General features: G+C 37.4%; 1 protein-coding gene across 3 annotated transcripts in view; it reads right to left on the reverse strand.

The window, feature by feature from the left end:
• The window catches only part of LOC131031023 (uncharacterized), a 235,747-nt gene that overhangs the window by 32,732 nt on the left and 180,790 nt on the right, over positions 1-22,225 (reverse strand). For all 3 annotated transcript variants that reach the window (XM_057962026.2, XM_057962027.2, XM_059218121.1), the window contains 3 exons: positions 13,694-13,869; positions 3,933-4,062; positions 2,262-2,422 (listed from right to left, as the gene is read on the reverse strand). In XM_057962026.2, the coding sequence (XP_057818009.2) occupies positions 2,262-2,422; positions 3,933-4,062; positions 13,694-13,869 (467 nt within the window). The remainder of the gene's footprint in view (positions 1-2,261; positions 2,423-3,932; positions 4,063-13,693; positions 13,870-22,225) is intronic.

Here is a 22,225-nt window from a genome sequence, read left to right on the forward strand (position 1 = left end):
TGAACAATTAGAGTGGAGAAGCAGGTTTTTGGCATCTTACAATATCACAGAAATGATGTGCACCATGGACTTTCGTATGGTTCTGAGGGTTGTAAATTGGTGTTGGCGCTGCCCCAGGACCCCGCGAGGGGCGCTGCCCCAGGACCCCGCGAGGGGCGCTGCCCCAGGACCCCGCGAGGGGCGCTGCCCCTCAACCCCGCTGGGGGCACTGCCCCTAGACCCCCAATTTATTTTTGAGCTACAATACACTTTTTGGAGTTGGGTGAAGGGCATCCGAAAAGGCATGGTAAGTGTTGGGTTGTTCCGTACTGTGAGAAAGAAGCCTGAAGCTAAGCATTGGCAGGCAACCATAAGCCGTAGAGGGAGACGGATTTGGAGGGTGCGAACAAACAAAGTTGCGGGAAGGCATTGGAGACCCGCACAGTCGTACGACAGCAGGGAGTTATTCAGTTCAATTATCAACCTTTGGGGAGTGTGATGGAGGATTTGAGGTGTCTCCTAGCCTTTGTGCCAGAGGGTTGTGGCCACTTTCAGGCATGCATGGTACGCTTGAGGAACTTGGAGTATGTCTCGGCTGGATGTGAGGTTGCCTTGGTGAATGCAGAGAGGGCTCGGGAGGAGCTGACCACCAGGTTGGAGGCAGTAGTCGCGTGAGACTTAGTTCAGCGTACCCAGGAGTTGGATGCCGAGAGAGCAGCACGGGTGGCTATCGAGGACAAATTGGCTAGGGAGACAGTATCATTTGAGTAGCAGTTGGTGGAAGCTGAGACTGAAAAACGTGTTTTGCAGACAAGTTTGGTTTAGGCATAGGAGGACTGTGATGTCAAAAGCAGCAATAATGGTGAAATCCGCACTTGAGCATCGGAGGGTAGCAGGAAAAGGGTTTTCAGGCAAGGATGCCGCAAGTGTATAAGTTCCAGGCTCGATTGGCATCAATAGTTCCTACCATTCATCTCTATTTTGTATTAAGTCGTCCGGAGTCGACTTCTTTTCTTGGGGGGATGATGTTGCGGGAATAATCATTATGTTTATGTTGTTGTTGGTAATAATTATGTTTATGTTGTCGTCGGTAATAATGAGTTACGGCGGTCAGTTAGTTAGTCATCCTGAAGGGCAGTTGGACGCGACGATTGGTCGCACCCCTTCACCTTTTCTTCGAAGTGGCATAATAATAGTTGTATCAGATGTAATGTTATAAGCACTTGATGTACATGGACTGTTGAATTGATACAGAGACTGGTTATTTAATATATTTCCATTATGTTCTGTGCATTTACTTTCTGCATTTAATCGTCACCCGAGAGGGCAAACAAAGGATACTGGAGTTCCCCATAACAACTACCTTGTCAAAATTCTAAAATCAGATTAATATATCATAATTAATATAATTTGTGGGGAATTGGTTTGCCTTCATGTTCGTTATGCATAAGTATCATAAAGTTAAAATCTAATCACCAATGACATATTGTTTCCCAGACCAAGTAATTCTTCACAAGTGCACTAGAAAGACAGAAAAATTAAATATATATATATACCACAAGTGACCAGAAACGTGATCAAATCACATATACCTTACGAAAAGCAATTGTTAAGCATCCTCAAAGGAAGGAAAAAAATATATCTCATAAAATTAAAACAAATCTTAATCTAAAATTTCATTCTCTGCTTCAAAAGGATTAACATTCTATTTTAGTCCCTCCTCTAATCCTTAGAGAACGTGAGGAGCTTTAATATCGGGCAAAAGCCAAGAATTATGGTTTCGTCCTCAGCCAAATTTTGAAATTCATGTCTCATTCTTTTCACCAGAGAGCTGCTAAGTAGAAACCGACTAATAAAGTTAGTAGAGGCAATCATATTATCTGAAGTTACTCTCCAAAAGAAACAATATTTCAAGAAGCACTGTTATGCTTCCTGCTCTCTGTCAATCCAATATCAGGTTCCCAAGATTTGACTTATCAATATATCAAAATTCAGTTTGCAGGCACTATTGACACACATGTTTGTAGAATATATTACAGCTAATAAGTATTTTTCAATTCAACATACTGTATACTACTGATTAATTAAACTACACAATGCACCTTAGCATTATTTGTATGGGTATCATTCACTCAGTCAAAATTGGGCATAAATATTTCTTCCATAAAAAATTTCTAATGAAAAAAGAGGCTTGATTGGAAACCAAGAATTTAACAAAGCTAAACTATTTTGTATATGTATTATGAACAAGAATGCCTCAAAGAAAAGAAAAGAAATTCAACCTGATTTTTTTGGGAATGGCAACATTCACTACAAATAGGTGATTGCCCCTCCTTGATGGCTTTTCAAGCTTTGGAACGCCCATATTATGCATTACTAACACATCACCTGGTTGTGTTCCTGCAGGAATTTCAAGACTTTTGAATCCCTCCACAGTCTCCACCTACTCATGACAAATTCCAGATGAATAATCTTCAAAGAACACATCATATGACTTACAAAATATTAGTCAAAACATTAAACTTAAAATCTAGGTTATAGAAATTAATAAACAACATCCATAAAATCTCTCACAGAAGAATAAATATCAGCCAACATATTTGAGAAGAAATTAAGCAAAAAGAATGTCCAGAAAAAGAATTCATACTTACAGCTGAAATTAGATTGTAATATCAATATTATTTTTCTTTTTTTTCCCCTCCTAATCCTTTGTTTTCTTATCACCTCCCCACCCCTACCATCTTTTTAAGGATTATATCTACAATCCAAACCATTACTCTCCTCTTCTTGATGACAGATCACTGAGTGTGATCTGAAACGCCAGTGTGAAAAATACACATGGTGGAATTTGGAAGCACCCTATATAGCTAAATTCAGGGACTATGGAAAACTCATGCGCACTAAATTTATTCAGTGTTTCCCTTAAAATCCCAGCATATTCTGACCTATCCAGAAGCTTAAAGCCAAATCCACTCCAACAGCCAACTTGGAAAGTTAAACAAGTTTCCCTAGTAGGACCTATGTCCCCATTGAATACTGAACAGTCCCTGTTGGAAATGCCACTATCCCTATAGCATTCTTAAAACAATAAAATTTTGTCTCTCGTGAAGATCTTTTCAAATGACCACTTTCTTAAGAGTATAGAAACAGTGATGCATGTCCTTATGGCAGAGAGGAATAATGTAAATACGCAATAGGAGAGATTAACTATAATATCAGTTGAGTTAGAATCACATTATACATTAGAATGGGCATCTGCCTCTGTTTATCTGCACTGTTGTGGAATAAACATCCCTAATCCCAAAATCGCCATAAAAGTTTTCCATCCATGTGCCATGTGCCATGTGCCAGTTGGAGGCCCCAAACATGGTTTAATAATAATTTGTCATGATCACTTTTACTACTTGTGCATTACAAATGTGCTTTAAGCACTGGTAGGGTTGAATTACAGTCATCTTCACTAGTTTTCCTTGTTTTTCTCTGTTTTAACACCATTTTGTATATTTTACACACCTTGTAACAACACTGCTACAGGCAAGGATATGCTCATCTGCTGCAAAAGCTATAAATGACTATAATTGGGGTTTACAGTAGCATGTTCTACATGGATATTACTTATAGAGAATCAAATTATCCTCACCATTCATGTTATGTACAACATTGCAAATGGAAATTAGAAGACAACAAATTATATACAAATATGGCATTAAGAAAATAGACAAGTTATTTTAAGAAGGCTTGAAACTGGAGGAGTTAGAAAGTGCTTTTATGTCTTTACAAAGAAGATTGTGCAGCAGGGGATAAAATGGATTTATTTCTTTGTAATGCTTTCTATGCTTCTGCTTAACTCTAATTCAAATAGCACTGCTTGAAATAGAAGAAATTCAACATCCCTGTATATCTAACATGTAATTCGCTCGTATTATAGCTTCTGACTCATCTAGACAAATCACCTTTAATATTGTTCCCAGTATTGCCTCTGTGTAGTTGATAGTAACTTTAGAACGAAGGTTGACACCATCCCTTTCAATTCCTTGCATTTCCTGTATATTAAGAAACACATACAGGTCACCAGCTGGGCCCCTGTTCACAGTCAAATAAATTATAGAGGTTTTTATCAGGTATGATTGCAGGGGATCAGATTCAGCCAAAAAAATATATGTAAATGAAAAAGTATTCAAATTTCTGAAGAGCATGTACACATTAGGCTAAGAAAGGAGAGTGGTGTGGTGTTAAAAAGACAACAAATACATAAAATATAGATACGTAGCATACAAAAAATAAAAACATCAAATGATGTGATGTATACGTAAGTACGTGAAAAATTATATACAGATCACATTCTGGAGAGCGTGTACATTGTAAGCTAACAAAAGACACCGTGCAAAACAAGATTAACTATTAGAAAGGTAACAAGTTCCCCAATTTTAACTTTCTATGTCCCTTAAATAACATAACTTATTAAGAGAATTAAACAACCAAATCTTTTCATCATACCAGATGTACTGTAATTTTTCTGAAACATAATGATTTATGGTAACTCTACATTCAAGTTGCAATATTAGCCTTCATCTAATATTGGAAGGTCAAGTTTTGGTTTAAGTATGATTAATGTAAAATAGTAAATACCATACATAAAGCCCTAATTTTGAAATTTCATGGCATACACCGATTGAAATTAATTTCACATTATGGCCATTTTGTTGTAACAATGTTTGTTTATACCACGATTATCAAGTTCAGCCTTGGTACAAAATCAACAGGCTGACTTTGAACTCAAACTCAAAATTAACAAAGACTAGGCAAATTGAAAAAATCATGAAATATAGAAACAATTTAAGGATTCAAAGTTTTTTTCTATGCACTCCTCACTAAATCAACTTTCTGTAATGTCCCCTTTTCTAGGTGACATGAGATGAGCAGGGGTTGACCTACCATTCGAGTTCCCGTAAGTCAATGACATGGTTAAGGGACTCATTCTGAGGGTCATGGAGCTTTGCAGGGGCTCTGTGAGACGTTTTGGACCTTTAGACGACAGTTCCTACATTTTAGGGAGGTCTCCTAATTTTTAGGGAGAACTGGCAGTTGACTGAATGACTACTTGGGGGACCAAGGAGTAGAGAAGGATTCTTTTGAGCAATTACATGTGTTTGGAGAGAGGTTCCTACTTTTTAGGGCGATTCCCTACTTTTTAGGAGGTTGTGGCAGTTCCCATATTGGAGGTTCCACGGGATCATGTCATGGTTTCAGTTTCAGGGAGTTTGGGTGTGTTTCCTAGTTTCTAGGAGCATCCCTAGATTTTAGGGATGGGATTGCTAGTTAGCTCATCTTTACCGGCATCGGTCACAGATAGGTGACAAAGTTATATTCATGATTGTTGGGTCATTTTGGGCTATTATTGGATATCTGAAGATATTTTAATATATTTAAATATTTCCTAAGTTAGCGATTAAATAAATTAAAATAAGGCTATGTATTTAGTCATTTCGGAGTAATAAGGGATTTCTAGCTTCATCTAGGTTGATATGCCTATGTGTTATAGCTCATTGGAAAGGTCTTGAACTTTGCTACATGATTCTCACCTTCCAGAGTCTTTTTGGATGCCTGAAGTTATTTATTTGCAATTTAGTGTTATTTTCCTATAGTTGATGCCATAATTGGAAAATAACACTCTTTTCATAATGCACCAACTTTACTCCCTTTTAGGGTTTGGCTTGGAAAGGAAAGGAGATATAAGGAGATGAAGACCAAATTGTTCATGATCTTTTTACACAATCAAACTTATTTTGTGAATTAGCTCTGAGTGGGCAATTCTTCATCTGGGACGCAAACCCCAAGATCTGGACTGGCTAGGACGTAGCCCTCAGCAGTTATTGGCATTGGATCCTTTAGGCAGAGTGCATTGTTGACAAATATTGAATACACCATTCTTCATTGTGGATTCAGGTTGCAGAGTAAGGGTTTCAGCATGGCAGATTGATTCTTCAGCTTGGGCGTGATCTTTGCAGCCTTAGGGCCGCCATATGCAACAGGTACATCCCACATGGAATGTAAGGAATGCATGTATTCAGCCTTAGAGGAATTCTTGATTCATGATCACTATTCACCTTTTAGTTTGGCATCATTGTTAGATGTAAGTTCCTTGGATCTGCATTGGAATTATTATTTGGTTTTACAAATCAGAAATCTGTCTGGTACAGCTTGTAGCAATTCTGAATTTGGCTGTATGTTCTTATTTATTTTCAGTCTCCTTCATGTTTACTGTTCATTATTCATTACTTGTTTGAAAACTATCAAAAAACACAAAAAGAAACAAACCTTCTACAACTTCTGTCTATTCTCTTAAACCATCAAAGGAATCATAGGAAAATATAGTTTATTAATTTAAAAACTACAGCAGATCAGCAAGGGGATCCATCAGGGATCTTTCAGTGGTATCAGAGCATAATCCTGTCAGCCTATGGGTTATAATTGCATTCACTTGGTGTGATTGAATTTGGTTTTCAGTTGGACAGTAAAAAGAATCATCATGACAGGGTTATGTAAAAATAAACAAGCAGGGAGGGAATTTGATCAAACACCTTCAAAGAGTTCAAGACACTCTACAGGTACAACTACATCTAAAAGTACAAGGAGGAGGCCCCCTGTTAAAACATTCGATGATACAGTCATAAGCAACTATCATGGGTATTGCTCCCTTCCAAAAAAGCTACAAGATATGCTTACCTTCACCCAATTTATGGGTATTCCAGATGAAGCTGAAGATGCTATGAATTCATATCAGCTACAAATAAAAAGAGAAGAACCAATTGACTCATCCATAAATGAGGTTTGTAAAAATCTCTATGAGGAATTTGATGAACATGCTACAATGGATGAAGTGGTACCTATGAATGTTGAAAACATGTCACAAAGGTAAGGCAGCCATTCTGATTTTTATAACAGCAATCCTTCATATGAACACAATGATGATTCACAGATCATGGCACATGAGGAGGAAGTTGTAGGAGGGATTCCTATAGTTGGCACGCAATATATGAGTGTTAAACAAGAAGGATTCAAGGGGATAACAAGCCATAGCAGCCCTGACTTTTATAATAGTAGTGAGTCATTCTCTCCTTTTCATGTTGTTGGTGCTTCTAATTATTGGGAAATGAGTCATGAAAATTCTATTTTGGTGGGTACACATGAAGCATGCTTTGATCATGATAAGTCACATGGTATATCTCATGCTAGGACTGGGTTTAGACACTTTGGAGCAGCTGATATAACTCAGTCCCAAGTGATGAATGATGCTTGACTAGAAAGGGCAAAGCAAACCAAGCTATTGGCTCAACAAGCCAAGATCAATCTTCAACGTGTCCGTGTTGTTCACCATTCATCTAATGATGAGAGACATGAGTTGCCTAATTCAGAATTTCCAGTTGAGGTATTTGATCATTCTCCAAGAGATGATAGTGGTTTGATTGATGACTCTTTTAGTGGGCCAGCCACTCGAGAGTTCTTTGCATGGAGTAGTGTTGGCATGCATACTTCATTTCTGAGTTTGTCACCTATTTCACTTGATATGGCAGCGACATCTTTGTTGGTTGGTGACTTCATTTTCTTCGATTCCTTGAGGACTAGTGACTGTCCTAGGTGGAATCATGTGGCATATCCTGATATTTCATTGTCTACAATAGTTTACCAGCAATCTAGAAGTGTTCAGAGGTGATTTTCATTGATTGCCCTTGGTTTGATGACAAATTTGATACCATCTATGTTGCTGATCAGAGTTATGACAGCAAGGGTTGGAGGCCACTTGTTTTGGTTATATGGCATATGGGGGTTCATTTTCACATTGTTTTGATATTCTACATGTTTGTATGGTTACTTTAGGGTGAACATTTGACATTCTCCTACTTCATCTCCTACAACAAATTCTATATTTTGATTTGGGATCCGGGTATTGATTTGCTTGGTACATTATTTTACATGGATATGATAGTGAAAAAATTTTGGATACTGGTATTGACATGTATGGTGTATTTCTTCAGTGGATCCATGATGAGTTGTTTCACTTTGGGTATACAAATGTTTATATCAGAGTAGCGCAACGGTTGGGTGAAGCAACGTTTATCAGATTGATATGGGATCCAGTGAATTGGTTTTCAGCGTGCAGGTGCAGATTCCTTGAGGGCAAGAAATCTTCGGGAAGGGAAGATTGTAATGTCCCCTTTTCTAGGTGACAAGAGATGAGCAGGGGTTGACCTACCATTCGAGTTCCCGTAGGTCAATGACATGGTTAAGAGACTCATTCTGAGGGTCATGGAGCTTTGCAAGGGCTCTATGAGACATTTTGGACCTTCAGACGACAGTTCCTACATTTTAGGGAGGTCTCCTAATTTTTAGGGAGAACTGGCAGTTGACTGAATGACCACCTGGGGGACCAAGAAGTAGAGAAGGATCCTTTTGAGCAGTTACATGTGTTTGGAGAGAGGTTCCTACTTTTTAGGGCGATTCCCTACTTTTTTGGAGGTTGTGGCAGTTCCCATATTGGAGGTTCCACGGGATCATGTCATGGTTTCAGTTTCAGGGAGTTTGGGTATGTTTCCTAGTTTCTAGGAGCATCCCTAGATTTTAGGGATGGGACTGCCAGTTAGCTCAGCTTTTCCGGCATCGGTCACAGATAGGTAACAAAGTTATATTCATGATTGTTTGGTCATTTTGGGCTATTATTGGATATTTGGAGATATTTTAATATATTTAAATATTTCCTAAGTTAGCGATTAAATAAATTAAAATAAGGCTATGTATTTAGTCATTTCGGAGTAATAAGGGATTTCTGGCTTCATCTGGGTTGATATGCCTATGTGTTATAGCTCGTTGGAAAGGTCTTGAACTTTGCTACATGATTCTCACCTTCCAAAGTCTTTTTGGATGCCTGAAGTTATTTATTTGCAATTTAGTGTTATTTTCCTATAGTTGACGCCATAATTGGAAAATAACACTCTTTTCATAATGCACCAACTTTACTCCCTTTTAGGGTTTGGCTTGGTAAGGAAAGGAGATATAAGGAGATGAAGACCAAATTGTTCATGATCTTTTTACACAATCAAACTTATTTTGTGAATTAGCTCTGAGTGGGCGATTCTTCATCTGGGACGCAAACCCCAAGATCTGGACTGGCTAGGACGTAGCCCTCAACAATTATTGGCATTGGATCCTTCAGGCAGAGTGCATTGTTGACAGATATTGAGTACGCCATTCTTCATTGTGGATTCAGGTTGCAGAGTAAGGGTTTCAGCATGGCAGATTGATTCTTCAGCTTGGGCATGATCCTTGCAGCCTTAGGGCCGCCATTTGTAGCAGGTACATCCCACGTGGAATGTAAGGAATGCATGTATTCAGCCTTAGAAGAATTCTTGATTCATGATCACTATTCACCTTTCAGTTTGGCATCATTGTTGGATGTAAGTTCCTTGGATCTGCATTGGAATTATTATTTGGTTTTACAAATCAGAAATCTGTCTGGTACAGCTTGTAGCAATTCTGAATTTGGTTGTATGTTCTTATTTATTTTCAGTCTCCTTCATGTTTACTGTTCATTATTCATTACTTGTTTGAAAACTATCAAAAAACACAAAAAGAAACAAACCTTCTGCAACTTCTGTCTATTCTCTAAAACCATCAAAGGAATCACAGGAAAATATAGTTTATTAATTTAAAAACTACAGCAGATCAGCAAGGGGATCCATCAGGGATCTTTCACTTTAAAGCCATAATAACTGATCAATTATGAACTATAATCTATTTTGATCACAACACATGTACACATCAAGCAAATACAAAAGCAGATTTAAGCTAAAGTGAACAACGTGTTTTTAAAATATAAATATTTTTAATTGCTTTTGGTGTACTAAACTCATAGTAAATATAACACCCATAGCATTAAAAATATAGATCAAAACTAAGGTAGCTAAGGTAGAGAAGACCCTGCATCACTCACCCAGCTTTAGTAGATATGTTAGGTCCTACACTCATGTCTAAAATAGGCCTTTGATATTGCTGCAGCCAAGATTTCTATGTGTGTGTTAGCAACATCCAAAGGATTTTCTCATGCTCTCTCATCTACCCAGACTACTAACTCTGCCTCAAGAACAACTTGATCAATTCATTAGTGGTCATCCTTGGTGAAGACAGGATCCTCAACCTAAATGATTTAATCTGATTGTAGATCAACTCCTGATGTAGTGGGAGATATATCAGAGCCCCAGATTTTCTTGTGATGGAGGCAAACATTGTAGTGAATATAGACAATGGCATTCAACCTTTGCAATGACAATATACTACAAATCCTAAAGCATTGCATGAATAGCTCAAGGACATATGACAATCCTCTAAAGATTTGGCATCTTACTATGAAACTTCTCCCACCATGCATCTTAAATGAGAAAACAAAATGAAAAGAATCTTGATCAGACAATTCAACATTAACATAAGAATTATAAAAGTTTCAAAGTACAACCTTAATCAACTTTTACCTAGCTGGATTGTTGATAACTTGATTGAGTAGCGTTAATATATCTTGCACAAGGAGGTCCCGTTGCACAAGTTTGAAGATATCTATTTCAAAGAAAACCATCACTCTAAGCTGAGAATCATCTTCGTCCACTCTAAGAGCATTTAGATTTCATTCAAAACCTTCTTAATAGATTTGATATCCAAATAATATTAAAACATTGGATTAAAAGATGTCATGTCCTCTCCTCAATATTGAAGACATCGGTTGAAGACCATAGCCTATATCTGTTTCTCATAAGCTAAGTGGCATGATAAGGGAGATAAATGATAATTTAAGTGTTTTTGTTAAAGACCATCTAAATGAAACATTATGAGGCCTATGTTTTTATTTATTTAAAAAGTTCTTTTTTTATTTTCACTTAAAGGGAAAAGTGAACAATTAAGTGGGCCCAAAGTGAGTTGCCTATATAAGAAAGGCAAGCACCCAAATTGATTATCCCTTATTGTCATTATCGAATTCAATTTTAAAAATGTGCATCCAATGGTTGAAACCTAGGTTTGTGAATTCCATAGGATAAAAACCCTCTTAGATTCATTTTTGGATTCGAAAATTAAAACTCTCATGTCTATTTGTGGCGATTTGTAATAACCACCCTTTTTTTTCTGAATTTTTTTGCCAATATAAAACTTCAACATGAACAAACCAGTAAATGATAAATGGCTGCCAATAAGTACTGATACATTAATTTAACAATACTGCTTACAAAATATGGGCAATACATTGGCACATGCAACATAAATTCAATACCCACTAGCATACACAGCTACCCAACTGAGTAAAACTGCAAATACTTTGGAAAGAGTGATGGAGAGATGCTGATAATGGCCTGAAGGAAAATGTTCCTTGCTGATATCAATTTCTGAGCAGGTCGGCAACTAATTTCAGTGCTAGGAATTGCACCAGCTTGCCTATGAACGTTCACAAACCACTGCAAAGTGTACAGAGGAAGAAACAACTCTTAAAGACTTTCCCACATGCATCCCAGTTTCATCATAAATGTGAAAATGAGGTTGCAAATCTGATAAAAAGGCAACAGCACTGGAATCTTTCTTAGAAAACACCTCCAAACCCAAATTAAACTCCTCCTAGAGGTGCGCCTCATGCACACCCAACATCTCTAAAACACCTGCAGGCTGATATGGAAATGAAGGTAGTAGGTCTGTTTTATGATTTCAGTCATACAACAGGCCTGTAGTTTAGTCTTGCAGGTCAAAATAGTCATAGAAAATCGTCAATAACTTTATCCAATCTCACATAGTGCACTTCCCAAGGTTGCCAAAAGACACCAAACACACCCAGCATTATACCAATACCCTCAATAGGCAAGAAAATGACAGATGGCCAGACATATGTTTTGCAATAAGTTGTCTTTCTAAATCCATGTCTAAGTCTCAAGAACACTGGCAAACTAGAAAAAATGTTCTTCAATATGTTAAAGGAGCACTTACCTTTGGCATACTTGATAGAACTTTGCCAATTTCATGCTATATAGGGCTCAACCAGTTGATACTTCCTAATCTACAGCTGGATATATATTTATTATTAGATCAAGAGTAGTTTCAAGAAAAAGCAAGTTACACCTAATCTTCCACTAAAGCAATATATAAGACTTCCAAGGTGAAGTAATGTAGTTATGCAAATATTGGTTGATCTTCAACTTGTCCCACTATACCAACTTCACTCTTTTCCAATAATCAAGGAATCTTCAAGATGATCAAGAATCCAATCTGTCATACTAAAACCAAAAATATTGAAATTTCATCACCATCACATCTGCCATTTTGTTGATAATGAACATGTATGTCTTTATTGGCATCCTGCAAAGGAGCAGATTGCATAAATAATGACTAAACAATTTGGTAGAGATAAATTTGACAAAATTTTGGATAAGCCTAGACTTGTATCTGGCTTAGTCATTGAGAGAGGATGTTAGAAATATTATAGAAAATTAATTCACATTAGTTTCACAGTGGTTGTTTTGACCCAATTAGAAATCTTGTTGAAACTTTTTGAGATTTTATTTTATTTTCTTGTAAGGTCGTTTCAAGAATAGCACAATTCATTTTCTTCTATAAGCCTATTTTATAGGCACAACTGCAATGCGACTGTATTGACTGACTGTCACTCTTGCTGAAATCTATTGCTCTGAAATAATGGGGGGATACAAAAGAATGGGAGTCATGGCATGTGAAGGATGTATTAACAAATAGTTATGTGGGGGTGTACTGAAAAAGTAAAGATAAGAAGGAAGAATATACCAAACCTTAAGGCAAAAGGCCTATGATGGCTTTAAGGCTTACAAGAAATAACGGGATAGTTAGGAGTAGGACACCACTAGCAGGAGGCCCACATAAGGACATATTGCATGATCAATTTAACCTTGATTGTTTGGTAGGAAGATTCACAAAAATGGAAACGTCCAATACCTCATAACTCTTGGGTAGCAACATAACTAATGATTAAGATAAGAGGATTCCATTCATAGAAAAAAAATATTAAAAAAAATAAATGATAAGAGATGTTTGAAACAGAATATCCAATGGTTGAGCTTTCAAATATTCCAGACTATTTGTAGTTGGGAACCTAAAATATTGTTTGTGGGTCCTATCACTAAAATAAAGAAAATGATCACGCAAATCAATCCGAGCCACAAGTTCAATTATCAACTAAAAGTTTGCAACTTCCACAGGTATATTACCAGATGGTTATCAATGAACAATATGGTAGTTAAACATTGACCACAGAAATCAAAATGGCAACGTACATTTAATTTTACCCAAAAAATCACTTATGCTGCTTTGACAGTGTCAGCTAAAATTATTACATAACTTGGTAAGAAATACAGAAGACAAAAATTGGGTAGTGATTTACATTGTATGTGGAAACCTAGCCAAACAAAATGTTCACCCACCATGTGATATAAAACAAATTCTATTGAATTTTGAAGGCAATTACTAATTTCAAGAAACAAATCATTCACAGCCAATAGAGCATACAAGTGTACAAAGTACTTCCTGAATATAGATTTTCTGTTGTCATCTAAGTTGAAAACTGAATGGAACTGAGGAGAGAAGAAAGGCAGAATTGAAATTCTCCATGACAAAAATTTGTAACTGATAGCGTTAAATTAATAAAAGCAAAGCATAATACCCCTTTTTTCCAGAGTCTCCATCTCCAGAAAGTTGTATGGTATTGCCATCACATACACCTGGTGGAATTTCAAGTTTTACAGTCTTCTTGGACCGAACTCTCCCATCCCCACCGCATTTACGGCATGGATCAGTAATCACCTTACCTTCACCTTTACATTTTGAGCAAGTAGACACCTGGCAAAGAGATGAAATATCAATTTATACATGACCATATAAGAAAGTCAAAAGAACAAAAATAGCAGCACAGAAATAGAGTTGCTCGATTATAAGAACAGACAGCAGACATCAGACAAAATAATCTCAACAGAAGTTTCTAACATCATTTATGCTTTAAAAAGTAATTAGATTTAATAGACGGTGTAAAAAATGTGTATTATCCTAGAAAATATACTACAAACTAATAGCACCAGTTTTTTATATTGTTGTACCTCCATCAGTATTAGTATTCTATATGAAATGTCTAAGGCATTGGAAAGAGTCCTGGCTTAGCAGTGTCATTATTTCTATGAGCAGCATAATTTTGACTTGAAATTTATGTCAGTTTAGAAGGTCCCAACATAATTGAATTTTTAACATATCAAAAAATATCTTTGCCATCATTTTCATTTAAGGAACTTGGTAGTTGGTACAATATAAGCTTGTCCTTTTGCAAGGAAACATGTGCTAGAATGCACAAATGATCTAGGTTTAAAACAAAAGCTAACAGTCAATGTCATCCATCCAAACAAAGGCATCCTTCCTAGCCAAATCTGTCAAAGGGTCTGCTAATGAAGAAAATCCCTTCACAAATCATCTATAGTATGTGCATAGACCAACGAAACCCCTCAAATGAGAGATGTTCTTTGGTGGTGGCCAATCAAGTATAGCTTGAATCTTCTCCCTATATGGCTTCACACCACCTTCACCAATGACATCCCAAATATAATAGCTCGGTCACCCAAACTCACACTTAGAGGCTTTCGAAAAAAGGGAGTTAGCCACCAAGATACTTAACACCTCATCAAGGAGTTGTATGTGCTCCTCCCATGTCCTATTGTATACCAAGATGTCATCAAAGAGAACCAACACAAATTTATGCAACTACTTGTTGAACACATAGTTCATGCACAACTAAAAACTAAAAAGTAGTTGGAGCATTTGAAAACCCAGAGGGCATCACCAAATACTCAAAATGTCCAAAGTGGCACCTAAAAGTTGTTTTATGCACATCCTATTACCGAACCCGAATATGATGGTATCTAGAATGAAGGTCTATTTTGGAGAAATAGATTGCTCCATGTAGATCATCCATCAACTCATCGATACGTGGAATCAGGAACTTATTCTTGATGGTCTTTTTATTTAGTGCATGATAATCAATGCACATCCTCATGGTCCATCCTCCTTCACTAAGACAACAAAAGAAGCAAAGGGGCTAGAACTAGGCCGTATATGCCCTGCATCCAACAACTCCCGAATAGTCTTCTCAATCTCATCCTTGAATCATCTAGGTTGATGGTAGGGATCCATAACAATTGGCTTTCTATCCACAAGCTCAATAACACGCTTAAAACCATGATACAAAGGTAGAACATGTGGTAAATCTGAAAACACCAGACTATGCTTGTCCAACAAGCCCTATATGTCAACATGATATCCAGGTTGTCCTATACCAGTAGACTTATCTAAAAAGAAACATTGCACTGCCCACTTAGCCTTTCAATGTCCAAAAACTCTCTCCATCCTAGCTGAAATGACTATGGGCGCATCTAAAGATAAGCCCTATAAAACCACCTTCCAACCATCTGTTGTGAAACTCAACTGCATTGTCTTAAAGTCATCTTTAAGTCCAAGACATACGGACTTATAGAATGCAACAATTAAACACCCAAAACAACATTGGTCTCATCAATGTCAACCACATAAAAGTCATTAGTAGGTTTAATTACCCAAAGTCATACTCAATTGTGGAACACGATTTACACAACACAACATTGTGCCACTTGTTGTCCTCACTTGGAAACCATCGCGCTCCTCAACTTGCAAACCCTGCTTCTTCACATAGGACAAATCAATAAAGTTGTGGGTAGCCCCACTATCAATCAACACAACAAATCATTGTCACAAAATAACACCCCATACTTTGAAGGTGTTATAATGGGGATTGGTAGTGATGGTTGCAATCACACCATTCATCTGTACTAAATCATCCTGAAGCTCATATGTGCCTATCTCTCCATCTATCTTCTCATGTTTTTCATCAAGAACCTGTGTCTCCTCCAACTTATCATCACTAGGTTCCTCAAAGACCTCAATCCAATGGGGCCTTGCCCCCACTTCTGCACTTATATCTAGGTGTCCAATATTCACGATAGTCGAAGCAAAGCCTCTTCCGTCTCCACTCATACCTCAAATCACAAGGTGCCCCATCAATTGGCCTAGGAATCTCACTATCTGGTCTAGAAAACTCTGGTTTCTTTTCCTTCCTCTACAGAAACTTGCTAGGAACTCTAGCTTGTGGTGTGGATAGCTCCATGTTCCTTGTACGATTAATAGCGTCCTACAAGGATGGTGGATCAAAAGCTTTGATCCAAGAGATTCTAACAAACCCTCTATGAACCAATAAATCAACCTACTCTAAATCACATCAAAAACCATTAGTAGCCAACCATTGAAACTCTAAAATGCATGCATCAAGTGTCCCAACCAGTCTTAACTGAAATAACTCTCTAGAATGTGCCTCTGAATCCTTGCAGTCAAACAGCTCTATTAACGTACCACAAAACTAATCATAAGAAACTATCACACCATGGCCCTGTGTCACTAAACCATGATACCGCCACTCATGTGTTGCTCCTTCAAGGTAAAGGGTAGCAAATTTGATGGCCTTAGTCTCCATCTAATTCAAGGTAAGCTAAGTGTCCAATTTCTGATTCCAAGCTCTAGCCATACCCAGGGATGATCCATCAAAGCTCGGCAAGGATAGACAACCCACCCTTTTTTGCAGCCCATAATGATGCTTCCCTTGATTCCACCATTTCTAATTTGTCTGTGTGTGTTTGGTGACCTCTTGTTAGTCCCTAAAAGAGATAACTGAGTCAAAATCTTCCCTCGAAGCTTGATACTTAGCCAAAATTCCAGCATCCTCATTGTTCTCAATGGAATCCTCCTATATAGGCTCGTCCTCTTGCATAAAGGTAGGCTTGAAAGGTCTAGATTGTGATGAAACCAAAGGTTGCTAGTAGAGTGTTTATTATTTTCTGCAACTTTGCTACATACCTCTCTCTCCACATGCACCATATTTCTTTCATTTTCTCTATCATGAGCAATCTGACTCAGATAAAGATTGCGTTATGTAATAGTCATAGCATTTCTGCAAAAAAAATTGTTTTGCCTCCTCTTCACTTGTTAATGATGGTTGATCACTGCCAACCATTATTCCATTTTGTTTTTCTAGGTTATGACCACCCTTCCCACGCATACAACGAACCCAAACAGACTACCGAGGCTTGCAGGTATGATCACACTGTAATATCCCCAAATAGGGATAATAGAAAAACAATATATCTTCAAAAATAGGGCACAAAAAATTCTGAAATTTTATTTGCATATAAGAAATCCTTCAACAAAATCAGATTTATATTTAGATTAATGATCTGATTTTTCTGCTAATATAAATAAATTTCTGAGTATTTCTGAGTATAGAAAAATTATACGAAAGCACTCTAATTCTGCCCAGAAATTTCAGAAATGTTTTACACTGATTTTCTTTTAATTTTCTGAGATGAAGATAATTAAAAAAATATGCAGATTCAGACATAAGTACCTCATCCATGTCTTCAAACCCTAGCTATCCTAGCCAAAACTCCCAGAAAACCAACGCTAGGTCTGTGTCACTTGTCCTTTTTGTTGCTATCTTCAATGATACGCAAAAATATGAAGACACATTGCTGTAGATTATCCAAATCCGAACCTGTGGCTCTAAATCTCACCTCCAAATTGGCCTCAAAACCTGATAGAGAATTGCAACTCTGAAAATTATGTGCTAGGACATCACAGACCAAAGTCCTTCCACAGAAACACACCCTTCCATCTGGGGGAGCCCATATATCTCTTTGAAACCAAAGACACTCAAAGGTTTCAAACTTTAACCCAAAAATTGCAGCAACAATAGAGAAAAGACTAATAACATAATGAGCTCCAAAAGAACCCTAGAATGTTATATAATGAATCTCAAAAGGATGATGTAAACTTAACCCTTTATCTAATACCAACTCAAATCCAATGCTCCACATAAAATCCCTAAAAATGAGTTAATAGGCTCCTTGAAATCCAACACCCCCTTGACCTTTTTGGCACATGTTTATTAAAAACACTTAAAGTACATGTTACTTAAGTCATTAAACTTAAAAAGGGGGACAACTTAAATCTTTAGACTAGGAGTCACTTAAGTTGCATAAAAAGACACAACTTTAAATCACTTAGGTTCACTTAAGTTGCGTAAAAAATGTGCCCACAACTTAAGAATAGAATAGAATACAAGCTAGAGACTCCACATTTACCCAATAATGTTCTATGTCCTCTTCCTCTCGGGTAATCCAAGGAAAGGAACGCCAATACACCATTAAGCCTCGTGACTTCAGTTGGGGACATCACACCCTCCATAATCCAAGGGATTAGGAATGTGCAATGATTAGGGGGTCTATAGGTTGAATGAGGATTAGGATTAGAGACAAGTGGGAAAAGATGGAGGAAGTGACATTTGGAGAGAGAAAGGGGAGGGAATTAAATATCAAATTTAATTCCATTTGAGGAAAGGAGAATTTAATATTAAATTAAATAAATTGGGGAATTTATTTAATTTAATAGATGAATGCATAGAAGCAATAGTCTGCAAAAAATCATGATTATACCCGATTAATCCTAGAGCCAGCCGATTTATTCCCCGAAAAAATCGTTGACCCAAATTTCAATGATTTTTTGCATTTAAATCACGTTAAAATCATGTTAAAAACCCCCCAAAATTGCAAAAAAAGTGAAAAAATCATTGTAAAAACTTGCAAAACCCTAGAAAAACTCGTGAAATTACTGAATTGCTTAGAAATAGGGTTGATCCAAGACGAAATCAAAGTCAATGTGGAATCAACGTTGAAAAAGTTTGTTATTTTGTCCATTTTCGGAGGGTCATCATTCCCCACACTTCACTTGTTCAAATCCTATTATTTTGTCCATTTTTAGGGGGTTCATCATTCCCCACACTTCACTTGTTCAAATCCATGAGTTCAACGACCCAACAAAAGAAGAAAGCCCACAAGCTCAATGCCCTAGCAAGGGTTTGAACCTTGGTGGCTGCCTCACCAATGGAGTGTTTCTACCACAACACTAAATGTCTAAAGACATATATAATATATATAGATATAAATATATGATATTTAATTTATAATTGATATAGTTGATTTTTACTCAAACAAAGACATACAATTCATTGCTAATCTTTTACTTAAACTAAACAAATGCCTTTTGTTGAATTCTACACCATATAAAAAACTTACCAATTGCCATCTGGGAATATATAGCATTGCAATTGTGGAATATGATTTGATAAGCTTTCTCAAATATTGAACTACCCCTAGAAAACTTCTTGCCTCAATCACAATGAAAGTCTTGGATCACTTCAAAATGGCTTCCACTTTTACTAAATTCCTAGGTTACCGATTTGTCCTGATTTCTTGCCAAATCCAAGTACGAGGCATTTTAGAATCTAAATCGTCTTGGATTTTTCATTTATCATGTGCAGTGGGCAGCAAACAAAAGGAGCACGATGCAAGAAAAGAGAGAACGACACGGCAAAAAAGAAGGGCATGGCGCAGGAAAAGAGAGCACAATGCAAGAAAAGAGGGCACGATGTAGTAGGGCAAGGCGCGAACTAGGAGCAAGACGCTAGGCGTGAACCAAGAGCATGACGGTTAGGTTGAGCCCCGTAGGTTGAATGCAGGAGATAGGCATTAATTTGTTTTTTTGTTCCAATTTTTTATTTTTTTTGGTCGGTAATAGTTATATTTTATTTATTTAAACTAGAAAGTACATCTGCATCAAACTTTCCAAAAAGAAACCACTCCCCCAAACCACCCTCAACCACCATCCAATCCTACTGTCTAAAACCATGGTTTCCCAAAATGTATACTACTCAAACCCTACCCCACCCCCACATCATCTAAAAAACAAATTCAAAATGCATCATGCCAATCAAAGTTGGCCGAAGAGTTTATCGTTCAACAGAAAATATAGATTTAAGTTTATCACCTAAAAAAAAACATATCTAAACAAAAAGATGTGCCCAGAGGTACCCTAATCCAGTGAAATCCTCATCTTCCCGCCAAGGCACATGAATCTCCAATTCTTCATTCTACATCTTCGGCCACTAACCCTCGCGAAATTGGTCTTTATATCACACCACCACTCCCACATGCCGCACCACCCACTACACCCTGCCTTGCCAATTCCGATGATAGTTTTCTCATAATCGACCTCCTACATCTCATCTCCTCTGCCAATCTCACCTCCCCACCTGTTGATGTGTTTTTTATGCACAAAACATCTCAGAATAAAATACCAAAGGTAATCTACCCTCTCTTGAACAAAATCACCTCAAATGCTAAGAATGAGATCAACTAAAATGATTCCAAGGTTTCTACATGCCAGGTCTTGACGAGTGGGTAACTCAATGGTCGATGTGAATTGTTGTGTTCACTTGGGGACTTACGCAAATATTTGGATTATCATGAATGATGCGGAATAGGTGTGCTTACAACTTAAGATTTATCAATATGGCTCTGGATTTTATTTCTTACTAAAAAAATGGGCAAAAGGAATAGGGCTCAGGAAATCTCTTCTAAGCCTAGGAATGTAGGAAATGATGAATGGATCTAGTGGAATCAAACCAGGCAAGGTCTCACAATCAGGTATTGACACAAGTTTAGTGCAATCGTCTAAGGTATACTTAAAGATTTTCAGGCTATTACCATCAAACATTGACACCATCCAAGTTGATGCTTGTCAAGGGACGCGTAATAGTTGAAGTTAAGCTTACTTAAAATTCCAGTTGACCACACAAGGCACACTTACCAACGGCAAGAGGCTAGTGGTATGGATTAAAGATTCCACACAAATAAATTCAACAAATCTTTCACTCAATCTAACATACATGAAAATAAATTCTAATCTAACTTGAGGAATTGAGAACCATGAATGCAAATACAACACTTGAACAATGATTATGATTCAAATAGTTGCAGCATATACCAACAATTCTACGAAAACTCTCTCTTACAAATGAGAGACAAGGAGGCATATATAGAGTCTCTTACAAAATGGATGGCCAAGATTGATCCAAGATCAATGGTCGGAATCACACCAACAAAACCCTAGAATTGCCCTAATTAGGGTTTACATCAAAACTGGCGACACCTACATATGGCCCAATGAAAAGATACCTAGTCATCAAATAGGGAATCTTCTAGAAGATTTCTCCCTGCATCTCTCTCTCTCTCTCCTAGCATACTCCAAGAATCTAGCCAATACTGAATCTAACTCCTCCACAGAAATGCTAGGCAAGATATCTTGTTGTAAATCAATCATGTCCAGTGAATCCGAGCAAGCATCCAAAGTGTTCTCCCATTCTGGCATGAGCTTCTGCGAACTATGAACATGAATCAACAAAGAGACCAAGTCGTCTATTTAACTCTTCTTCAAAGAGTCCAACTAGCAAAAATACATAAATTTCATCTTGTCTCTTAATTCGGCTGAGTGTAAACCACTAGCATCACTAACATCAATGCCCAATAATTCCTCAATCGAGGCAAGGATCTTCATCTAAATGTCCTGAATTAATCCTTCCATCTCCATACAACTCGACTGGGCATTCTCATAAGTTGATTTCTTCACAGCTAATGAACAATACCAGCCATGGAAATCATATATGTCTCCACTGTGCACAATGTTCTCGCTGACCAAGGTGGAATTAGGAATCTTCTTCAAATCCTGGAGGCGTGGAATAGTCTTCTCTTGAATAGGCCGGAATTCTTCCCAAACTCGCTCCAAATACTGGATTCTAAACACAAGCCCGGTTGTCCTATCATATGCATGGACAAACTGAGTAGGCAAATCATCTGCCTGCTCTCTTGAATTGTCAATCCACTTTTCCACCTCCGAGAGTGTATCTCTCGCTACCTCAGTGTGAATTCATTCCATGGTCAACTGCAATAGGAGAAATAAGGGTGGGATTTTCACGCCTTATCCCTGCAATATACTCTCTAAGTCTGATATTCTCTTCTCTGTATCTTTCTTTCTCCGCGATCTCTCTATCTAACCTTGCGTCGATTGCCTTGAGATTATCACCAACCTCCTGAAACTCTTCTCTCTGGATGTATGACCAAGGGCAACTGAAGTGATCTGGAAATCCATAGGGGTAGCAATATCTGTTGTCACGCCTGCAATAGGAATAGAAATTTGTGCAATCTGTATTCCTGTCTCATCTCTAGCTATGTGCGAT

This window comes from Cryptomeria japonica, chromosome 3 (assembly GCF_030272615.1).
Source record: "Cryptomeria japonica chromosome 3, Sugi_1.0, whole genome shotgun sequence".
Lineage (NCBI taxonomy): Eukaryota > Viridiplantae > Streptophyta > Pinopsida > Cupressales > Cupressaceae > Cryptomeria > Cryptomeria japonica.